At 39.5% G+C, this 20667-nt stretch overlaps 2 protein-coding genes and 1 long non-coding RNA gene across 7 annotated transcripts in view; 2 read left to right on the top strand and 1 right to left on the bottom strand.

Annotated features, from left to right (window-relative positions):
- Positions 1–1147: 1147 nt before the first annotated feature.
- LOC111253573 (staphylococcal nuclease domain-containing protein 1-like) lies at positions 1148–12600 on the top strand. Its single transcript, XM_022813188.2, has 6 exons — positions 1148–2062; positions 5874–5966; positions 6122–6340; positions 6662–6735; positions 7129–9127; positions 9367–12600. The coding sequence occupies exons 1-6, from the start codon at positions 2003–2005 to the stop codon at positions 9568–9570; spliced, it is 2649 nt and encodes an 882-aa protein (XP_022668923.1). The 5' UTR covers positions 1148–2002; the 3' UTR covers positions 9571–12600.
- Positions 12555–14557, bottom strand: LOC147754964 (uncharacterized). Its single transcript, XR_015329585.1, has 2 exons — positions 14427–14557; positions 12555–14088 (listed from the first exon to the last, which is right to left on the bottom strand). It is a non-coding gene; the product is annotated as an uncharacterized LOC147754964 (long non-coding RNA).
- Positions 14558–15253: 696 nt separating this feature from the next.
- The window catches only part of LOC111253572 (phospholipid-transporting ATPase ABCA3-like), a 35547-nt gene continuing 30133 nt past the window's right edge, over positions 15254–20667 (top strand). For all 5 annotated transcript variants that reach the window (XM_022813186.2, XM_022813184.2, XM_022813183.2 and 2 more), the window contains exons 1-4: positions 15254–17042; positions 17976–18130; positions 18660–18875; positions 19136–19389. In XM_022813186.2, coding sequence (XP_022668921.1) covers positions 18016–18130; positions 18660–18875; positions 19136–19389 — 585 coding nt within the window. In that variant the 5' untranslated portion in view covers positions 15254–17042; positions 17976–18015. The remainder of the gene's footprint in view (positions 17043–17975; positions 18131–18659; positions 18876–19135; positions 19390–20667) is intronic.

Genomic DNA, 20667 nt, shown 5'->3' with positions numbered 1-20667 from the left:
TGAATCTTTTACAATTGAATAAGTGCCTAAAAAGGACTTCGTCTCCAAACCGAATACTATTAACACAAAATTTATCACTAACAGTCAATTCTACCTTTTGCTAAATTTTTTAAAAACTCACATGTTTAAACGTTGTCACACCGCCATCAAACCATCGAAGAACTGCGTTTAATTATAAAAACAATGACTTTTTTTAAGAATCCATTATGTTGCAATTATGTGCACCGTTGGGATAGATATACGAGAAATGTCGGTAGGTTTAGCACTAATTTGGTTTTCAACAAACGTTCTTCATTTCGGATCAACTGATTTTGTAAGGGCGACATATAAATTAAGGAAGTATAATTAGTTACAAGGTACAAGTTACAAGACAGACACAAATTAGAACAATAGTTGGGAAAACTCCACGTACTATGTTTACCGTATTAGGCTACGCGTCAGGAAGTTTTAACTCTGGAAGGTTGAAACAAAAACATAAAATTGAAACATGAAGCGGCCCACTCAGTCATTACGTTCGCTACAGCCGAGGCTTACATATGATTAAAAAATTAAGCATCGACATTTTCAGTAAATGATCATTCAGGACAATCGTTTATTGCTATGGCATATAACATAGCAAGTTAAACTTTTTTTAGTTTGCCCTTTGTACAAAGTACGCGACATTAATACATTTTCTGTGTTCCGACTCAGAAACATAACAAATATCGAGCTTGAGTCATAACTTACGCAACAAAGTAGAACCGCGGGTATTTATCAGTTCTCGAAAATCCTTCATTTCTCTTTTGGAAATAACATGTAGGACACATACAGAGGCTTTCTAGATACTATACAGACTATGCAGACATACGTTCATACTAATATCTCTTCAGTCGGAAACCCTATCTCATGCATGCTCCAGATACCCCGTTAATATCCTCTCTCCGTACGAGCGCGTTTACTAACTCAGTCAGCCTCAACCGTTGTTTGGGCCATCCAGCCAAGATTACTATTATGTTACTGGCACACTAGGAGTCGAATTGTCAGCGACCAACTGATTTGATGATGCTTTGCGCGCTACTTGTTTCGAAATACTGCCGCGTTTGGACAAGATCCCGGCAACTTTTCGAATCAGCCACATCACCGGCAGAGCTACTTTGCCGGGCTGAACACGACGACGGCCCGGATCAGTTAGCAGGCGGGCCACTTTGGCAGTGTAATGGTAGCATTGCAGCAACGGTGCCAGCAATAGCGGCAGGCGAAGAACAGTTTTGTGGTAGTCTTGGCAGAGCGGCAGTATTTTGTCTGCCAACCCAGAAGTGAAAAAGACACGACAGACCTTTGCTCATTCCTGCTCAAGTGTTCGTAGGCCGTTCCTATTCATTCGCGTATAGGCATGTACTAGCCGTGAAGACTGGGGCCACTATCATCGCATCGAACGAATTGGTTCGTTTGTGTATGATTATACGACAATACCAGACAGCAAAGGAGGAGCTCGACACACCTGGAAGGTTTCACTGTTCGGGCTGAACGGGACGGCGAAGGCAACATCTGTGAAATTTTCTTTTAGACTTTAATTACTCTGGTAGCAGAAACGAATTAAGGTTGTTTTGTTTGCTTTCGATCCGGCACAGTTCTCGATACAAAACGAATGCGAGTGGATCTAGTGGTTTGCTACCAATTTGCTGATTAGTGGCGGCGCATTTGGAGATCAAACACCAGACACGAGGTTGTAGGAAGCAAGCACATGTTGAGTCGAGGAGGAGTTGAGAAATATACATCGGTGCAAGTGGTCGACACATTTTGCATTGCTGCTGCACGATAACGCGTGTCGATCGACGTTAGCTGCTGCTGACCGGCAAACGGAGGTCCAATAACGAGTTGCTTAAAAATCCAGAAAAAGAGCACGATTAAAATAAACGGAAGTAAGCGAAAATTAGTTTTTCTTTGGTGACTGTGATTTACGAGCGTTTCTGTAACGGTTATTCCCGGACGTTCGACGTGCGGAGAAGTCGAAGAGGGCATCATGGCCAATACCGCTGCTCCTGCGTCCTCCCCAGAACTCCTCCACGGCACGATCAAGAAGGTAAGCACACATGTGTGAGTGATGGATGGTATTTGATACTATACTATCTATCACATGGAGTATGGGTTTACATCAAAATACTGCCGTTTGCTCTCTATTAAACGGATAAAATGCACGCTGTGTACGGTCATGAGGGTCAACCACTGTATTATCTTTGTTGCGTACGTGTGACGGGGCAGTTTTACATCGTTGTATTACATTGTCACAAATTACAGCATCAGTGGGAGCAAAAAAGATACCTTTGCAGAAAAACCTATGCGAAAATTACTCTGCCTCACAGGAATGGTGATACGGAGCACAAATATTGGTAGAATTGATTTTAATGGCATTGTCATCACATGAAAATTAATCACGAGAAATTGTACGGTGCTATTAGCGCCTGCTTGGGCTTAACTAAACCTTTGATGCTCTAACCATCAAGCTGGGCAAAATGGGTATTGTGATTTAAACCTCTATACCCTACTTAGAGGCTACTCAAGTTGTCCCCTATAAAGAATAGCAACGTCATTGAGGTTAAGTAACTTGAGAACACGTGTGTTAGGTAAAGCCTAATTATCCTCTTCCTTCTTTTCTTTCGTAATGGCGCAGACGTAGCCAGTTTGTCTTCTAACCAGCATGTCCAGCTTCGAATATAGAAATGAACACATTTCGACCTTTCAGTAAAAGTCCGGGTTATAAGAAAATGAGTGCAGTCATAATACCCCACTACTCGGTATTGTCGGTTTACTCGTTTTCAGCCCCCTATAAGCTGGCAAACCTTATAAAAAAACCTAAACGGTAATGACGAGGCTAATCATAAAAGCGACAGCTGAGTGTTAGCGACAATATACATTTTCTGGCAGAATAACTTCTGGTTGGTATGACATACAGTAGAGGCGCTATCATCGAAGATGTCGCCACCATACCGGTGGCTTCGTGGGTACGTGGCTATATGTTCCCTTTTAAGAAAAGACTTTGACTTTTGGTAAAGGGCGTGTGATGTTGAGTAAACCATAATAACAGCTCTTTGTTGAACTTTGAAAGTTGATCTCTAGTAACGCATGGCAAAGTCTTCGTATGGATAATCGTTATGGCAATAGCACAGTACGTCGGAACGCAATAATTTTATAAGATGGTTAATATACGCCTTCTAAAATTACATGCTCTAATTATATAACGTGTCCACAGAGATGTCAGAACCCTATTCATAATTACTTTTCATTTTTTTACAATAATCAAACGACAAATACAATTAAATAGGGAAAGCATTCTCATTTCGTAATAAGCTTGAGTAGACTGTTAACATCTCAGACGAATTTTATGTGTCCTGTCTTGAAGCTTACTTGCATATAAAATAACACTCGCAAAGTCTACATAACATTATAAGAAAATTAGAAACATCAGCATCTGACCTCATATTTAGATTGTGCTATGAGCATCCCAGGTTATTGAGTGGTACTGAATGGCAAGTGTTTGCGCAGTACGAATCTTTGAAATTTTATGAACGCTAAACCTTTAATAGCAGTATTTAGCGTTAGTGTTAAAGTTTTTGTGTTTTAGGTGGACATTCATTCCGTTTATCAGCGATTAATTGTTTCTGAAGGAGGCTACTGAACAGTGCATTATGCAGACCAGGGTTAACTGCCAAGGTATTTGTCCGGAATTATGGGATCTTACCCATTAAATCCTAGACTACCTATGCTTGGATCTCGATTCAGGACTGATTCAAATATTATTTTAAACATTTAATATTTGTCGCGCATTCGACGTGAGTTTGTATTTTTGTGAACTGGAGGTGATATTCTATTACTGTAATGTAGATAATAATTTGCACAGGACTTCTTTGGTTATTCTCGGCTTATTTAATATCAAAATAGCCAGAGATCTGTGTTTCTAAAATGTTTCTAATCTTATATGTGCTACTGATTATGTTAAGCACTACTTTAACTATTGGCTTCCTACTCGATGTGAGGTGTCAACATACAATTTAAAACCTCGACCGCATCACCTGTTTCTAAATTTAGCAGGCGAAGACATTGCTACTAAACCATGACGGGAACGATTTGTCGTTTCGGTGTTAAATATGTGTCATGCCAACTCCTGTCAGAGCAACCTTATGGTTCAAATTTACATCCTAAAAATAATTGTCGCGAAAGCCATCAGAGCTATTCACATTTTTTTTGCTCATTTTGTGGGAGGTTGGTCGTGACTTTAAACACATTTCACGGTATTGCTCATTTTCTTTCATGATTGCTGACAATGTAAAAGCATTGTAATAGTGGCGTTCTATTTTAAATCGTGTAAAACGTGGCCTTTTTTTACATATGTCATCTCATTATTAATTTCGGAGCTTTAAGAGTAAAATTGAGAGAGGTTCTGGGGTGATGGCCAAGTTCACTGACCCCGTCGGTGCATCACCGGTATGCCATCGCATAATGAAATCCTACCTCCAGGTTCTTAATTGGAGTGTAGTTTCTGCTATTGTTGCTACTCAATCGACTCAAAATGCTTTTACAACAGACGTTGAGATCACGTTGAAGTGAAGTGCATCAGACCATCAGGTGCCCTTCCATTCAGTTGTTATACACATCTCTATGACACCTCATAAAAGCTTACAGCAAATTTTATTTTCTCGACTCTATTATTCAAATATCTATTAGTATCTGTGTTTGTGTATAAATTTACGTCAGTCGTTCGTGTCGATTCGGTGTCGTTCGGAATGGAAAACTTGTCACTGGGCGTACAAAGTTGGCGAGATTTATACTGTAAACCAAGACCGCACAAGTAAAATCCTCGTAAATACAAGTTTGCACAATCATTGGCCGAGGCAGGGTTTGTTTGCCAATAAAGCCGTTTTGATAAGACGACCGTCTTGTTCCGTCATTCTGCTGTTTACCAACAAACTTATGACGTTCTCTAATGCAGTTATTTATCATGGGTAATTCACGCAGGATAACCTTTCAATGGGCAGTTTGGTGTGTTTTGTCCCACATTGCTCAGTGCGTTCTTATATGGAGTTATTTAATTCAATGACGGTGTGTGGAAGTGACCGAGTGGGGATGAAAAATGAAAGTGAGGCTTTTCACGACGTGGACAAAATTAATTTTTGAACACGGTTTATAAAGTCTACATCTGTCATTAGACCCTAAACGCAGCAGTCACGGATAGGGTAACGTTCATCGTTCAGTATACGCAATTCAGTTATCCTAGGTTTGACCGCATTTTAAGAAAAGTATCGTCACAAAAAGGTTACCAGGACGTAAATGCAACAACTTATTCTTCATGCGGTATTGTTAGGGGATGTGTTCTGCATCATGTCAAGTTGTGAAAACTACGAGCTGTTCAATTTACATTAACTGGTATCATGTAGATTTCGATGAAAAAATGAAAAATAATTGGAAGTAAAGTAGAGGAGTTGAACCGTCACTGTTGTTGCCTCTTGAGTTTATTATTTTGAAAGGATGGAGAATCTCCTAGACACTAGTTATACATGATCTAAACAAGTAATAGACGTAACTCAATTATAACTGGTTAAATAGATGTGTGACTTGACTTTCCGCGAAAAATAACTTGTCTATTGCAACTTGGAAGTGATATCATCGTTGTTGATACCGGCTTGTCGAAATCAAGTGCCTCTTTGGAACTTTTATTGAACTGGTCTACAAGATGAAATATTAAACTCAGTTTTATTCACAAATAATGAATACGCTTTTCACTAGAACTTCGTAGGATTTCCATGTGAGTTTATAGTGAGCAGGATAAAAAAGACTATTAAACATATCTAGTTTGTATTACGCTTTCAGTCATTAAATTAATTCGTATTGCATTGCAGGTGACTTCGGCGGACACTTTTGTCTTGCAATATTTTAAAAATAAAGTGCCACATGAGAGGGTGGTCCACCTCGCGAATTTAGTCGCTCCAAAGGTATGCCTTTGGTTCCAGTAATACGTTTGATCTTAATCGAATGTTTATCGACCTTTTGCCACGGATGTTATTTAATCTGCGATCATTTCAAATACCCTAGATATGTATAGACACAGGATTTTCACTCCGTCGAAATGCCTGCTTTTTTCTTTTAGGTGGCAATCTATACTAATGATATGAATCAACATGACGAGCCCATGGGATGGGAGTGCCGTGAAGTTCTTCGTAAGGAGTTTATTAAGACAGAAGTTACCGCAGAAGTCGAACACAAAGCTGCTAAATCAGTATTCGCTTACATATTCAAGGGTCACTCTACGGAGGGAGAATCCCTTAATGAAATGGCCGTGGCTCGCGGTTTCGCCTCAGTAAAGGAGGTTCGTATCCCTTCTGTACGTGGATCGCGTATTCTAATTGGAAATACTAAACACTTATATTTACGAAACTGTTAGTCGATGCCACTTCGCACCCAGTTCGAATTTAATAAGTTGCTTTAATACCGAATGTTTTCATTAAATGAATGGGAATGGTTTCTAACAAACGTTCTCTATACATAGAGACTAGCATTAGTAATGTATGCAATTTGTATTTTTATAGTATGTCTAGTTATATCCTGTTGGATAGAACGATTCGATTCTATATTGTGAATTTTCTGTTCCTAGGTATAATCTGTATCTATGCTTTTCTGTGTATTCTAGGTAAACAAGAAAAACGAACGATATGAAAGACTTAAGGAGCTTCAGGAGCAGGCCAGAACTGCGAAGCTTGGCATGTGAGTAATATCAATCGTGTTATAAACATTGTCTTCAATAAACAAAATAGTGTTATTTCTCTCTAATGCGATCACCACTCACGCACTGAAAGATAGCGTGCCTTGTTGGTTGTGTACGTTTTTGATTGTCATTTATGATGTTCCACGTGTGCATCTGTGCAAGTCAGACGTCCGTAGTTTTTCAAGGCCAAGCGTATAAACGATTAAGGGCAGGGCATTAGGTTTGGTCAATGTATACGTATTTTTCGTACGTGAGTTGTTACTGGCTATTCATTATTTGTGTAGGGCAGCCAAACAAAGCTAATAATTCATTTAGAAAACATAGATGTTATGACAGATTAACGCGTGGCGTTTTTGAATATAATCATGGTTTTGAATTCCTTTGGTTTTTAGATGGTCTGATAACAAATCCACGAAAGTTCGCGAAATTGAATGGGCGGTTAAGGATGTTGCAGGTTTTGTCGACAGCTACAAAGGCAAACCGCTCGACGCTATCGTTGAAGGCATACACCCCAGTGCGGCCGGCATTCGTGCGTACGTTGAGCTTGGTGGAGTCTACTATTATCTGACAGTAATGCTGGCAGGAATTCGTGGCCCATCAGATGAAAGTGGAATTAGGCCTCGAGCAATCTACTTTCTCGAATGTGGTTTGCTGCACGCGTCGGGGATCCAGTTGCAACTAGATAGTGCTGGCAGTAATGGCCAATTGTTCGGTCGGGTAAAACATCCAGACTTCGATATTGTTAAGTTGGTACTCATAAATGGCTTAGCTCAGACTCAGGATTGGTCTTTGCTATCAATGGAACCTGAATACGTTGAGGAACTTCGAGCGGCAGAAAGCACTGCCAAACAGGAAAGAAAAGGAATCTGGAAAAACTACAAGGAGACAGTCAAGGCTGATAGGAGCCAGTCGACGGCCAAGGTTGTTGAAGTAATCGCTGCCGATATGCTCGTTATTAAAGATTCAAGCAACAATCTAAAAAAAATCTTCATTTCTTCGATTCGGCCGCCTAGAAAGGAGACCCAAGTGGCCTATGCACCGGGCAAGCTAACCATGGCCCAGAAGATGTTCCAGCAGCCGCTCTTATTCGAAGCTCGTGAGTTTTTGCGGAAGGCGCTTATTGGCAAAAATGTCCAAGTTCAGACGGACTTCATCCAACCAAAGAGCGACCTATACCCCGAGAAGGTATGCTGTACAGTAACCATTGGTGGAAAAAATATTGCTGAACAGTTGGTTGCTAAGGGCCTTGCCAGTGTCATCCGATATCGGCAAGATAACGACCAGCGCTCGCCTTATTACTTGGAATTGCAGAAAGCAGAAAACACGGCTCAGAAAAGCGGCGTTGGCCTTTACGCCAAAAAGGATCCGGAGCCTATGAAGGTGGTTGATTTGCAGGGCGAACCGATCAAATCAAAACAATACTTCAGTAGTCTTCAACGGAGCAATCCACTTGAAGGCATCGTCGAGTTTGTTTCATCGGGCTCTCGTTTAAGAGTGTACTGTGCCAAGCACGCGTGCATTTTCCCCTTTCTTCTTAATGGCATCCAGTGCCCGCGTGCTAGCAGACTTGACCAGAATGGTCAGTCTAGAATAGGCGGAGATCCATTTGGGGATGATGCGCTCATGTTCACGAAGGATCAGTGCCTACAGCACGAAATTAATATGGAGGTGGAAAGCCAAGACAAAAATGGCGCCATGATTGGGAAGGCAACCATTGCGGGGAAAAACCTGGCAGTTGAACTAGTTAAGGTGGGTTTGGCGACAGTCCATCATTATTCTGCCGAAAAACTTCATTATTATAAAGATCTTTGCAATGCCGAGGAGCTGGCAAAAAAAGAAAGACTTCGTTTGTGGAAAAACTACGTCGAGGAAGTAAAGGAGGAAACCGAAGAACTGATCGAAGAGGCTCGTGAAGATCAAAAGTCTGAACGCACGGTCGATTTCAAGACGGTTCACGTTTCCGAAATTACATCTGAAGTGACCAAGTTCTATGTGCAATACACCAACGATCGGGAGAAGTTCCTCGAAATGCATGACAAGCTTCAGGAAGAGCTCAAGAATACCTCGATTGCAGGTCCTTTTAAGCGAGGGGAGCGCGCTGCTGCTAAGTTTAGCGATGGCAATTGGTACCGAGTTAAGATCGAGAAGTTATCACCAAAAAAGGCCGATCTCCTATACGTGGACTACGGAAATCGAGGCGAGTGCCCGCCAAATCAATTGCAGCGTCTTCCAGCGTTCTGCGCCACTACACCAGATGTAGCTCATCTTGTAAACCTAGCGTTTGTTAAGATGCCCAAGGATGAAGAAGAGGTACTTGCTGCCCGAAAGGTGTTCGCAAAAAATGTCAAAGGCGAGGTTAAAATGAACGTTGAGTATAGCATCCAAGGGGAGGTACGTATTGAAAAAGAAACTGCTTTAAACGGTATTACGTTTTAAGTGGATATTGCCGATCTGCACGTAATGTTTGAAAGCGAGGTATCTTATTTCGAAGTCGAATTTTCTTGTTTGATTTACAAGGTAAGTGCTAGCTCCAAGATGATTGGTCTATCATCTAAAATGTCTTAGTTTTTAGTAATGATGTTTAGTAATGTACGTTGTATGATTTTCCTGGTTCCCATTTCTACTTACAGCAATACGTGACTCTTCATGTAGACGATTCAGACGTTGGACGTGAGCTAATCGCTGACGGCTACGCGTTCTTCGAGCCTCGCCGTGGTGAGCGATACGCGGAAATCTGCAAAGAATACCAAGAGGCCATGGACAAAGCTAAGAACGAACATCTTAACCTATGGGAGTACGGAGACGCTCGCGACGATGAAGATGACCGGTCTTAGATGTGTCTTCGCAAGCAAAAACCGCATCGTCAATGGGCGAAGAGTGGAAATTACCACTGGTACATCAGCTCTAAGAAGATCCAGCTGGAGCGGAAACATGGGATGGCCAGCTTTGTTCATTAACGTGACATCATTTACTGAATAGCAGGAAAAAAGTGCAAATTAAGTGGACGTACGGATATTTCCTTGCTCGTCGGTTTTCGAGTTATAATTCCATTTCCATTAACGGAGATCGTGTAGCGAAAAAAACATCAAACAAAAGAGAAACTGCCTCGGGCACCAACAACAACCAGCAAAAACTAATTTCGTCGAAGTCGGGATGATTCTGCTTCATAGTCAAGCTCCTGCACCGCAGAAAAAAATGGATTGTACGAATTCAAGTTCGCCGTTCAACGCCATTTAATTAAAAGAATTAATGCTTTACCTTTTGATTGCGCTATAATTAACACGTTGTTGAATCCAATGAAAATCGTCGTAACCCACAACAGCATTTGTTAACTCGCGTGTCAAGCACGTGTTTATGGTGCGTTCTAACTATAGTTGTAGCAGCAGTAGCAGATTAATATTGAAAATGGCAACGAATACATAAAATCAAAACTAACAGAGAGAACAAGTTTGTTGCAATGCGCTTTACGTTCTGGTTAATTACCTTAAATCTACCGTTTCAACCGGACTTAACGAAGCGTAGCATATCATTTTGTTTCCTCTGTCCAAGGAACCATTTCTGAGGACCACAAAGTGGTAAACGTACATTGTTTAATGATTCCGTCACAGAATAAGCGTAAAAGCAGATCAGGTGTGACTGCCAATAGGGGTTGGGCGGGTTGCTCACGAAAATTAATTGTTGTTGTTGTTGTTGATCACAATGACGGCCTCGATGCAATGAGAACTATTATTAATGTTGTACTACAGCTATTTTCATAAGGACGGGTGTATAGGATAATTCCATCTTCTTCAAGATTCTGATGGGCGGGCACATTCATTCTGGGTAAACGATCGGCGATGATCTTAATGCCGGCAGTCGTATCTAACCTGCCACTATCACAAGTGCTAGCGAATTGAGTAGTAGTCACAAAATGGCGGCATCAGATAATATTATCAGGTAGTATCAAATGAAATCTTGTAGTCCGGAGTATAATAATTAATAAAAAAAAAAATTCATTAGACGTTGATTGTTTAAGTGTAACGAGCGAGTTCAGTGCGCGATTGTTGAAAGAACGATGAACTGATACGTCATTGTAATAGCATCGCAGTGTTAACATAGAACCGGCAGTTCCAATTTCCTTTTGAGTCATACATGCCCAATACTAAGGTTGTTAGTCTTCACTGTGCCGAATGCGCAAATGGCCAACACCGTAGTAGTTGAAACAGCAGCCGCGAAAGATATTATGCTTTTCTTACATTGTGTGACTCCTAGCATGTCATGTGTTCTCTAAATAGCTCATTGAAGGGTGCGAAAGAAGGCCTCGGAACTGACGAACGCACCGTGTAAATGATTGAAATAAGGAATGGGGTGGGAGCTAGGTCTTGTGCTAAGTTCTGAAGAATATACAATAGATTGAAACAGATAGCGTTAATTGATAATAAAGATAGAGCCAATACTAATAGAACTTAAATAGAAATAGAGGTTAGGTGTTAATGCCTAGTGACAGTTGCATCTATATTGAATGAATAATTAATCACAAGTTTAAACGATAAGAGCTACTGTTACTACCACAACTATCATTTTCGTCCTACATTGAGTAGGACGAACTTCCGAACATGAGAGAATCAAGTGACAGTTAAAATAGAACGAATGGCGTCATAGTATTGAAAATTCATGTCACATTTTTCGTATAACATACTTGAAAGACAACTTTAATTGTCGGGCAGGAAAACATGCTGCCAATATTGTATAAATAGATTTCTCGATAATAATACTGTTATTGCTACTCAGGAACTGATAAATTATTTTTTCGAATCGGAGAATTTCTATGAATTCCTCAATGCTATGATTATTATAGTATGATTACGACAATATTAAGGGTTTATATGCGGCGGCATCGAAGTAGTCTTTCTAAGCCATAAGCAGGATTTTGCATTGAGTGAATCACTAACGATTGCGTCTATCCATGTGAAACGATATAATTGATAAAAAAATTTTCGCACAACATACTAATGGCATACCAATTTGTTAAATATCTAATTAGTATCTGACGTGCTTCTTGGCTGGTTCCTTGTGTTTAACAGCTCTCGAGGTTTTCAAACCGCTCAGCTATAAATGAAACAACATCGTATTCGCAGGATTTTAAAAGATAATATAACAACAGACAAATAGGTGGGGTGCAATCAATCTGTAGCAGAAATAAGTTATGATGTCAGCCAGTGATATATAACATCGATGAAAAATATGATCGATAACATTGGGCTGAAGATCGTCTGAATGGAACCAGTGGCAATGTATGTGAATTTAGTGGAGGTTGAAGAATAGGCACAATGCAATTTTATATGTATTTTATGAAAGGTTAGGAAATTGAGACTGAAATCAAGGAAGAAATATGGGAAGGAAATTAAAAAATAACAACATGACCCTTTGTTTTTTGTCAACATTATATATATACATTGTCGTGCAAACAATTCAGATACTTTGCTGGGCTGGTTTTTCGCAATAGATCACTTTCAGATACGTTAGCTGTTTTTCCATTTTTTTCTATCAACCGGGACGTTTAGAGATTATTTGTTCTTCTCTTGTTCTTATATATATATGTAATTCGCCTTATATATATTGTGAGTGGATTTGAGAGTTATAGAGATACGAACGGACGTAATTGGCGGACATTTTCATAGATAACAGTAACAGCAAGTAAAACTATCATAATTACAGAAGGAAGACCGAGGGCAAACAAGAAGAAAGAGGGATATTTTATTACCCCTAAAAGGGATGACGACCATGTTTATTATGAATAAACGTGCAACAAAAATTGAATTCTATAGAAGAAACAATATTGACTGATTTAATAAATTTTGCCGATGTTTTTATTTGAAGCACAATTTATTGCATGAATTATTAATCATTAAATAAACATTTTATCGTTTGTTAATGTAATTCACTCATTAATAATGTGATACACTCATTCACAATCATTGCTCTCGTATGGTTCGCGCTGAACGTGCAGATATTGAATATGCATCATGTTATTTTTCTAATCTAACCTAAAACAAATTCAGATCTATTGCACTAAGCCCGTTCGTCTGTCTGCATAATCCTTATTTTCCTACTCTGGCTTCCTCTATGTAGTTTCCTGCCTCATGCTTCAAAATATCCCCGATACTGTTTGCATTCTGTATTTCTGCGCTATTCCATTATCGTCTTAATAATTTAATTTTTATCTATTGAAAAAACAGTGTTGACAGTAGAATTAACGGTTTGTATTTTAAAGCAAAACTGCTCGATAACATCTTCTGCCTGGAGCCCACCATGGTTTACGCAGTATTTCAGTATAAGTCTTTTCTCACGGATTCGCCTTTGGGAATCACGTACGGGGACATGACGTTATCTTCATAAGTTTGTTTTCTGGGACAACATCGCACGAAATAAATTTAGTTTTAGCAAAATATGTATTCAGTATAGCAGAGGGTAAAGCCGTGCTTTATCTGACTAATTTCATCAGAGAAATAACCCTGAAATTCGAAAGATGGTAGTTTTATTAAATATCGATATCACATCGCACTTATAGGTCTATTCTTAAATTAATTCCTTTTGTGTGCCTTTTTATCCGCTACTAGTTTTTTTTTTAATCTATTATGTTAACATGTATAATTTATCACAGCGTTCTGCGTTGTATTCGTTATATTACTCCTTGTGTTGATTTATTGGTCGTATTGGATACTTTGGCGGCAAGAAAATTCATCATCGTTGATGAAATTGGTCAGCCAGATAACAGGCGGCTTTTTCCTTCTACTATTATTTTAATTAAAACAAAGTTTTTTTGTGCTGTCTTGCCCCGGGAAACAAACTTGTGAAGGTGGCATGTTGATTTTTTTTCAACGCAAGCCCCAATCCGTTAAGTCGTTGTAGAGTTACGAGAGCTGGATTTTTTAGCTATCGGAACGGTTACTTTTTAAAGATATGCAAATCATCAACATTTGATAGGCGAGCGTATCGTACTATCTTCTTTTAGGGTTAAGTCCTCTACGACACAAAAAATTATCGGTATCAAACAACAGTAGTTAAAACCAGCGAACGAGTTGTCAATTTGCTACGCACGTAGATATAATCGTTATCGATATAATAATCGATATAATAATGTTCAAATCGGTCATTTAATGGGCCATCGGATTAGTGGCTGCTCGCTCGGTGGCGAAGTGCTTCAGCTTGTAAATATCAAGGCATCTTTTTTCTCTGGAGCCGACGGAAGAGGGCGTCGTCCGACGCTAGCTTGCATCCCGCCGCCTATGCGAGCGAACCTGCATCTGGCGTACTGTTACTCTTATCGCTGCTGCTGTTTGTTCCTTGACCTATTAGTACCTGCTTAGCTACTTTACAAACGGCAGCGAAGACACGAAACAGATAGGCCCTTTGAGACAAGGAGTGTGAAGCTTCGGTTGGGTATGCAGGAGGCCTAGGGGTACGGTGAGCCATGCAGGGAAACATGTGGAGAAGGAGTAAGGGCCCAAAGGGGGGCCACTGGCGCGACCAGTGCGGGCGAAACATCTGCAGTTCCCAGCCAGCTATTGTAAAAAGAGCAGTCATCTATTTGCCCGCTAGCCAGCACGACACACACCCATTTACTACCAGCCTTTTTCTCTTTATTGCATTTTCTCACATTCGTCTGACGTGCACACACACACAAACACATTCATACATAGACACATACTTAAACAAGCTTCTTGCGTAGTGTATTCTCTCATGCGGTTTGTTCCGGCTCGGCTTGCCTCTTTAACGTTTGTCAATATGCTAACCATCCACATACGGGAACCCACCATGAAGACAAGGAAGGGGTACACCCCAAGAAGTATCGTGCGCCGCCGTTGGTAAGAAGGCCTCTGCCAAACAGCCAGCACACGCGTGATGGGTAGCAGGTAACAAGCGAGCAACATACATGTGCTTTCACACCATCTCTACTGCCGCAATACGTAGAGGCACCGAACAATCGGGTTTACCAAAAACCACATGGACATAACCATGTGGCAAGCGATTAGGCAAGCAAGGCAAATGAGTGAAGGGCGAAAAAATCGATAGCCCGTTCAAGTGGCCAACCAAGTGCTCAGACAGGGAAACCAAATTTTACAATTGACCAAAAACCAATTTTCGCAAGTTGTTCTGCACGGGTCCACTATGTATGGTGGATAAAGATATTGTCGCAAAAGTTGTATTACACAAAGAAGATGAGCTGTTCTGAGCCGATAAAAGACAGTAGTCTCTCAACTTATAGACTTTTCTAAGGTTATTCATGTGCACAGAAGCAACGTTAAGTGCCTATTGACAATCGGTGTTTTCAAACATAACCCGACAGCAAGCAACACATATACCGTTTGTTATGTGTTTGGGATTCTCGAAATGGTGATGAGTCATGTTTGTTTACCATTTTTGATCCCTAGTAACTGAAATGCTTGCGACTGCACCAAAGCGGGGCACTTGTTTGCCAAGAAGAATATCGCATTTGGTAGATTAAAGAGGAGATAGAGGTACGGAGATCTAAAGACATTACTTTGAAAGGAAAAGCATATGGAAAATGAGCTGTCAAAAGGATGACCCCGCAATAGTATATAAAAACATAATCCGGAGTACCGGATTGTCAAATAATCCACCCGCTTAAAACCAGTTGCGCTCTCTAAATAAATTGCGGTTAAAGCTCCTGTGCTTTAACAGACATCTGACACTTCAGTAAACGAGATTTTCCGCATGTAAAAATAATTTTACTTTAAAATAGAAATACGTATAATGCGCATTGTTCATAATTAAAAAAAACAGAGTCCAACAGAATGCAATAGGCTAAAGTATTCTCGCTACGAGCAGCTTTTTTCACTCTATTTTCGTTCATATCGATGTGATCATGAGAAAAGTTTTTCTAAAAAAATGAACCAAGCATATCTATGGACTTTTACTTTTTTGTGTTTAGCATTTAGAATCTTACGCTGAATCGCCACTAAAGAGCAAAACGAGTTACAGCTCTTTGAATTGTGTTCAAGCTATGCGCACCCTTTGCTTAAATCTCATTGGCATAAGCCCTTGTAAGTATAAATTTCTACACAATTCCAATCTGACCACGAGCCTATTTCAACCAACAGAGCCTGTCTAGACAAACTTGATTATCACAATTACTATTTGTAAACCGATATTCATATTGTTCAAAGGTAAATATAGTACGACATGCATTACGCCCATGAAACACGCTACGTACCGAAATAACTTTAACGATCTAGTTTTCGACAAAAGAGTGCGTTCACTCATTGATTGTCATAGGCCCAGTGCGCGAGATAAATTTTTTGCCGATCTTTGACAATTAAACTTAAATTAATTTAATTTCTAAACAAAGGAATTGTATCGAGTTTAATCTTGAAATAGTGGCTACTCAGATTGATTAATAAACGCGAGATTATTGTAGAAGACCCATTAATGGCAACATTAACTGACCGGAAAAAATAAAGAGACCGGAAAAAAATAAAAGTCAAATAAGGAAAGTAAAAAATAACTAAAAAATATAGTTGCCGACAAATTCTCAAAATGGCTCATTCTGAGGGTTGTTTTTTTGTGGTTGTTTCGTGTAAACTATTTAAAGTTAAAAAAGAAAAACGGCTGCGAGTCAGATCTTCGTGTTTCTGTAACACTCGACTTCTTGTATAAGAACCAACTTTTTCTGAAAAATGAATCAACTGAAAAGGCTTAAATGAAAAATCATACATGAAAATTCACTCGTCGATTAAAAAAGGTCATGGAGAAATCTTCGAATGTCAGTGTGGTCTAGATAAGTTTGAGCGCGTGATTTCCTGACCGTCTAATCAGAAACAACAAATTATTGCTTAAGTATCTCGAAAAATATTTCTAATTACTTAAATAGTTAACCAATTTAGTTGGATAAATTTTGAGACAAATATTATGCTTGGGTTGGTTCCATTAGGTAAGGCTACCCTTCGGTAACTAACTGGCCTCGTCACTGATGAGCTTCATCGAACGCGCATAATAGCGATTCATTTCACAAGAAATTTTTCGTTGTTTGTACCCATGCTCCATTGCAACGCGAGGCTGTTGGCTTAGGTAACTCTTGTATTAGGATCTACGTGTAAACGTGTAGGTGAAATTGTGTACGTTGTATGTCAAGGTCGTGTGCTTTACAATTCATCTGGAGGTAGGATCATTTGAGGCTAAGCTTCTGTGAAGGGGACACGCATGTTTTCCTTATCCTATTTGAAAATGGTTACACATTAAGGCAGCCTTAAAAGTGTTTGTGGCGTCATCAAAGCTGCGACCATTCGATTGGAAAGCGCAAAAGGTACAATTTCTTGTTATGAAAAAAGTTGGTATATCTACAAGGTGACTTTTTATGGTAATACGAAACTAAATTGGTGCAATCATTGTAAGCACATAAGCACGTAAGAGAAGGGACGCCGCGTGAACTATACGTGCTGTAGATAAAAATTGGGTGATCTGTGTCACAAGTCAAAAGTCATATTTCGAGGTTCAGAGTATACCGTATGGACTTGAAAACTGGATAAAACACAATCATTCGGTCAGATCTTTCCAGAGATTCCAGAGTCTGAATAAATTATATCATCAACACTATCTTGCTTAATTCAATATCTTATTGTCATTTCAGTCAAGTTTTTGAAATGCAGGATTAAATGATAATTAGCCTTTTTATCCGGCTAAATATGGTAGGAGAAACAATCTGGGTCCCGAGCCGTCGGGCCTGGGCTTCAAACCCATTAGGTTTATTCACTTAGTTACGTGACTATTTGGTCTCTGCTAGAAAGTTCTGTGACAACTACATCTCTTTGCTTCCGGTTTATAACGATCTTAAAAGCATAATCACCCAAACAATGTCTCGATATAGGAATCAATGCACTACGAGTGTTTCCCTTTGCTTTGCAAATATAAAATTAGTAATTTACTATTATTGTCATTATTATGGCGTAAATTAATATAGTTCTTGGTATGTTTATTATCTAATTGATTCTTCGTGGGCGTACGCAAAAATCGCGTTTTTTGCCCGGTGTTCTTTTTGACCTGTTAATGTGGTTTATCTATATACGCACCTATTTGAACGGCAGTTTCTTTTTTTACTTACTTTTTTTTACAGTTACTTTTTTTTTACTAGCCCAACTATTTATAATGCAATTCTCAATAATAATACTAATAATATTGCTGAAAATTCAAGACAGCAAGGAAAAACCTTAATAAAGTTCTATAACCTCATCGTTTCCAGCTGTATAACAAGAGGCCATTTTTCGTCGTAGGCCTCTACGATGTACATATTTACCCAACTATACGCTCTTCTACACAAAGATATATGGATTCTACGAATAAAACGACACTACTGTACATCTTTATTCGAGCTATTAATGCCTCTATTTGTTGTCGGTGAGTAATGAAAAGCTTGCTCTTTTTTCCAGTCACAACTTTTAGGTAATACAGGTAGCGAACCTTATTGTTTAGATTGTTTTTGAACACTTGTTTTGATATCAAAGCATGGTTATTTTACTTTTTTTTTTTAAATTTATTATCAAACTATTTTACCAGTAATTGCGATGTACTATAGGACGATTATGCCAAGCTTATGTTTAACAAATTTGTATCTGTTTGCTTCATTTTCGACAGACTATTATCCTAAGAGCTAAGGTTTTTAGGTGCTTCCATTAGCCATTTGAACATCGCTTTGAATTTCATACCCAAAGATGAGTCTATATTCCGTTAGACTGAATCCCCTAACTGTCAATTAGTGGCTACGAGCGTCATGTTGCTTTAATCTTACTTTGAGTCAACTTTGATATTATCTATTATAGTTAAATATATGGCACTAGACTACGCTAATATGTAGCGGTAGCTAGACGGCGTTTTAACTTTCAAACGGTCCCGTCTAAGATCAAAAAGTAAAAATTGTGGTTTTTAGGTATGCTCTCAAGTGGTCTTAACAAAGCCGCTCCGGAAACATCAGGACGGGGAATGTGGTATAACGCGACCATTTATCCACCCAAAGAGCCCTACACGGCAGAGCAAATCAAATTTCCGATGTCCGCTGGACGCCAAACATCTCGAATCCATATCATCTATGCACCTCGAACGAAATACACGACCCATATTGTTGAGTCTGTTTTCAATCTTGCCCGTAAGTGTCCCCTTTTTATAGGGCTCATATTACAGAGATCTGCATGCGCGATAGGTCGACGCGTGCCAAAATAACAGTACGCATACGTATACGTAAGAGTATATTTTTCTAATAATTACAAATTGTTCAGGAGGTAATGATACACGAAAAAATAGTGAAATTTTAGGCCTATGCTTTAACTTGGAACAGCAGTAACTCGGTATTTAAGCTTTTCGATTCTGTTTACTCCTTTACTGGCGACATGGTTTGCCTGATTCCAGGAAATGTTTCCATTACGGGTTTTGTCGGTAGCAAGGATCTTGAGGTGTATTTAGCAAAAATTAACGGCAGCGTTGATCTGTCCATTATCTTTCGGTCGGTGAGCCAACCCAGTCATTTGAGTTATACCCTACAGTATGGCTTCGGTAGTTTAATGCCATCTGGCAACGCGCTTGGCGACTTTGCTAGCCCTAGGACGCCTAGGTCCATCATGGAAGAAACCCTGCTGTTCCCAACAATGTACGCAGTTTTCAAGGTTGGTCATAATAGGAAAGAAATCAACGGCTTATTGTATTTAATGATAAGTTTTAGACTTGTTCGCGATTTCTTTACGCACGCGTCACAGCTTTGTGTTTTACTCGTGTCGGAAAACCGAGGCGATAAACCGCGATCAGAGAGAACAATGAAATTATCATTGTGCACGGTAGAACAGCTCTTCATTTCTTGATTTTTCTAACTGGCCATTTGCCATGAAGTAGATTTGTGAAACAGAATATAAAAGTTGCTCAATGCATAGTGATTAAGACCGGTAATTTCTCGAGGTGTCCGCTAACCGCACCTAATCTATGTCAGCAATTTGGTGTCGCCTTTATCTGCTTTGCGCTGCAATCCCTGTCGAAAAAGTTATTAGATACTGAACGAATTGCGTAAATAATAAGAAATAACAAGCTGAGAATGAGTAAATAACTTAAGGCAGATACAGCCCAGTTTTTCTATGCGAGTCTTTCAAAATTCATTTTGTCGGCAAATGGATACAAAACTCACTTCACACACCATTAGAGAGGAAAGATGTCGTTCAACAAATCGTGACTACGCAAATTTTTGGTTCAGCTGATAAAGTGAGGATGTCCACGGGTAACGCTTTTATTGCCATTTCACGCATCTAATTGATTATAAAATATGAAAATTAGTAGCGTTAAATCAAATAAACACTGTGATTGAATTAGCACAGGGTATTCCGCTGTGACCAAGAACCCTGCGGCAGAAGACTTCCGTAATTTTCATTGCCACTAGCCAAGATTGAACGAGTCCTAGTTGTGCTGTATTTAGTGAAGTTTTTTTTCTATACACTAAAATCCTTGCTGAAAGCAAAGATGTGGAATAGTATGTCACTTGAGGAGTGAAAATGATTTCGCTGCAAGTAAACACGCATTCAGACCATGAAGTTAATAATGGCGAAAAATCGTGACATTTACTCTAAAACGATAGAAGACATTTTTTGAAAATACAGATCTGGAGGATAACGTTAACGAAAGGTGTTACTCCGGGCCATCCAAGATTATAGCAGCCATCCGTCTTTTTTCTGGTATGTGAGCTCAATGTAAAACAAACCAATCCAAATTCTCCCATGCTATCGATAACGCCTGCCCGCAGAAAATTGATTCCTTAGGTTCCTTAGAGAGTGGCTTTTCCGCTACGTTGTAAGATTGCGTCATCTAGCAGACGACCCTATTTTTTAATGTTTGTGAAATCTGGTTTAAAGACACCGGGCCTCACGTATAGGCATCTGCTACAGTTGTATGGGACTTTTAGC

Source organism: Varroa destructor, unplaced genomic scaffold (genome assembly GCF_002443255.2).
Source record: "Varroa destructor unplaced genomic scaffold, Vdes_3.0 BEIS01000006.1, whole genome shotgun sequence".
In the NCBI taxonomy this organism is placed as follows: domain Eukaryota; kingdom Metazoa; phylum Arthropoda; class Arachnida; order Mesostigmata; family Varroidae; genus Varroa; species Varroa destructor.
This window is presented reverse-complemented; position numbering and strand designations above follow the sequence as displayed.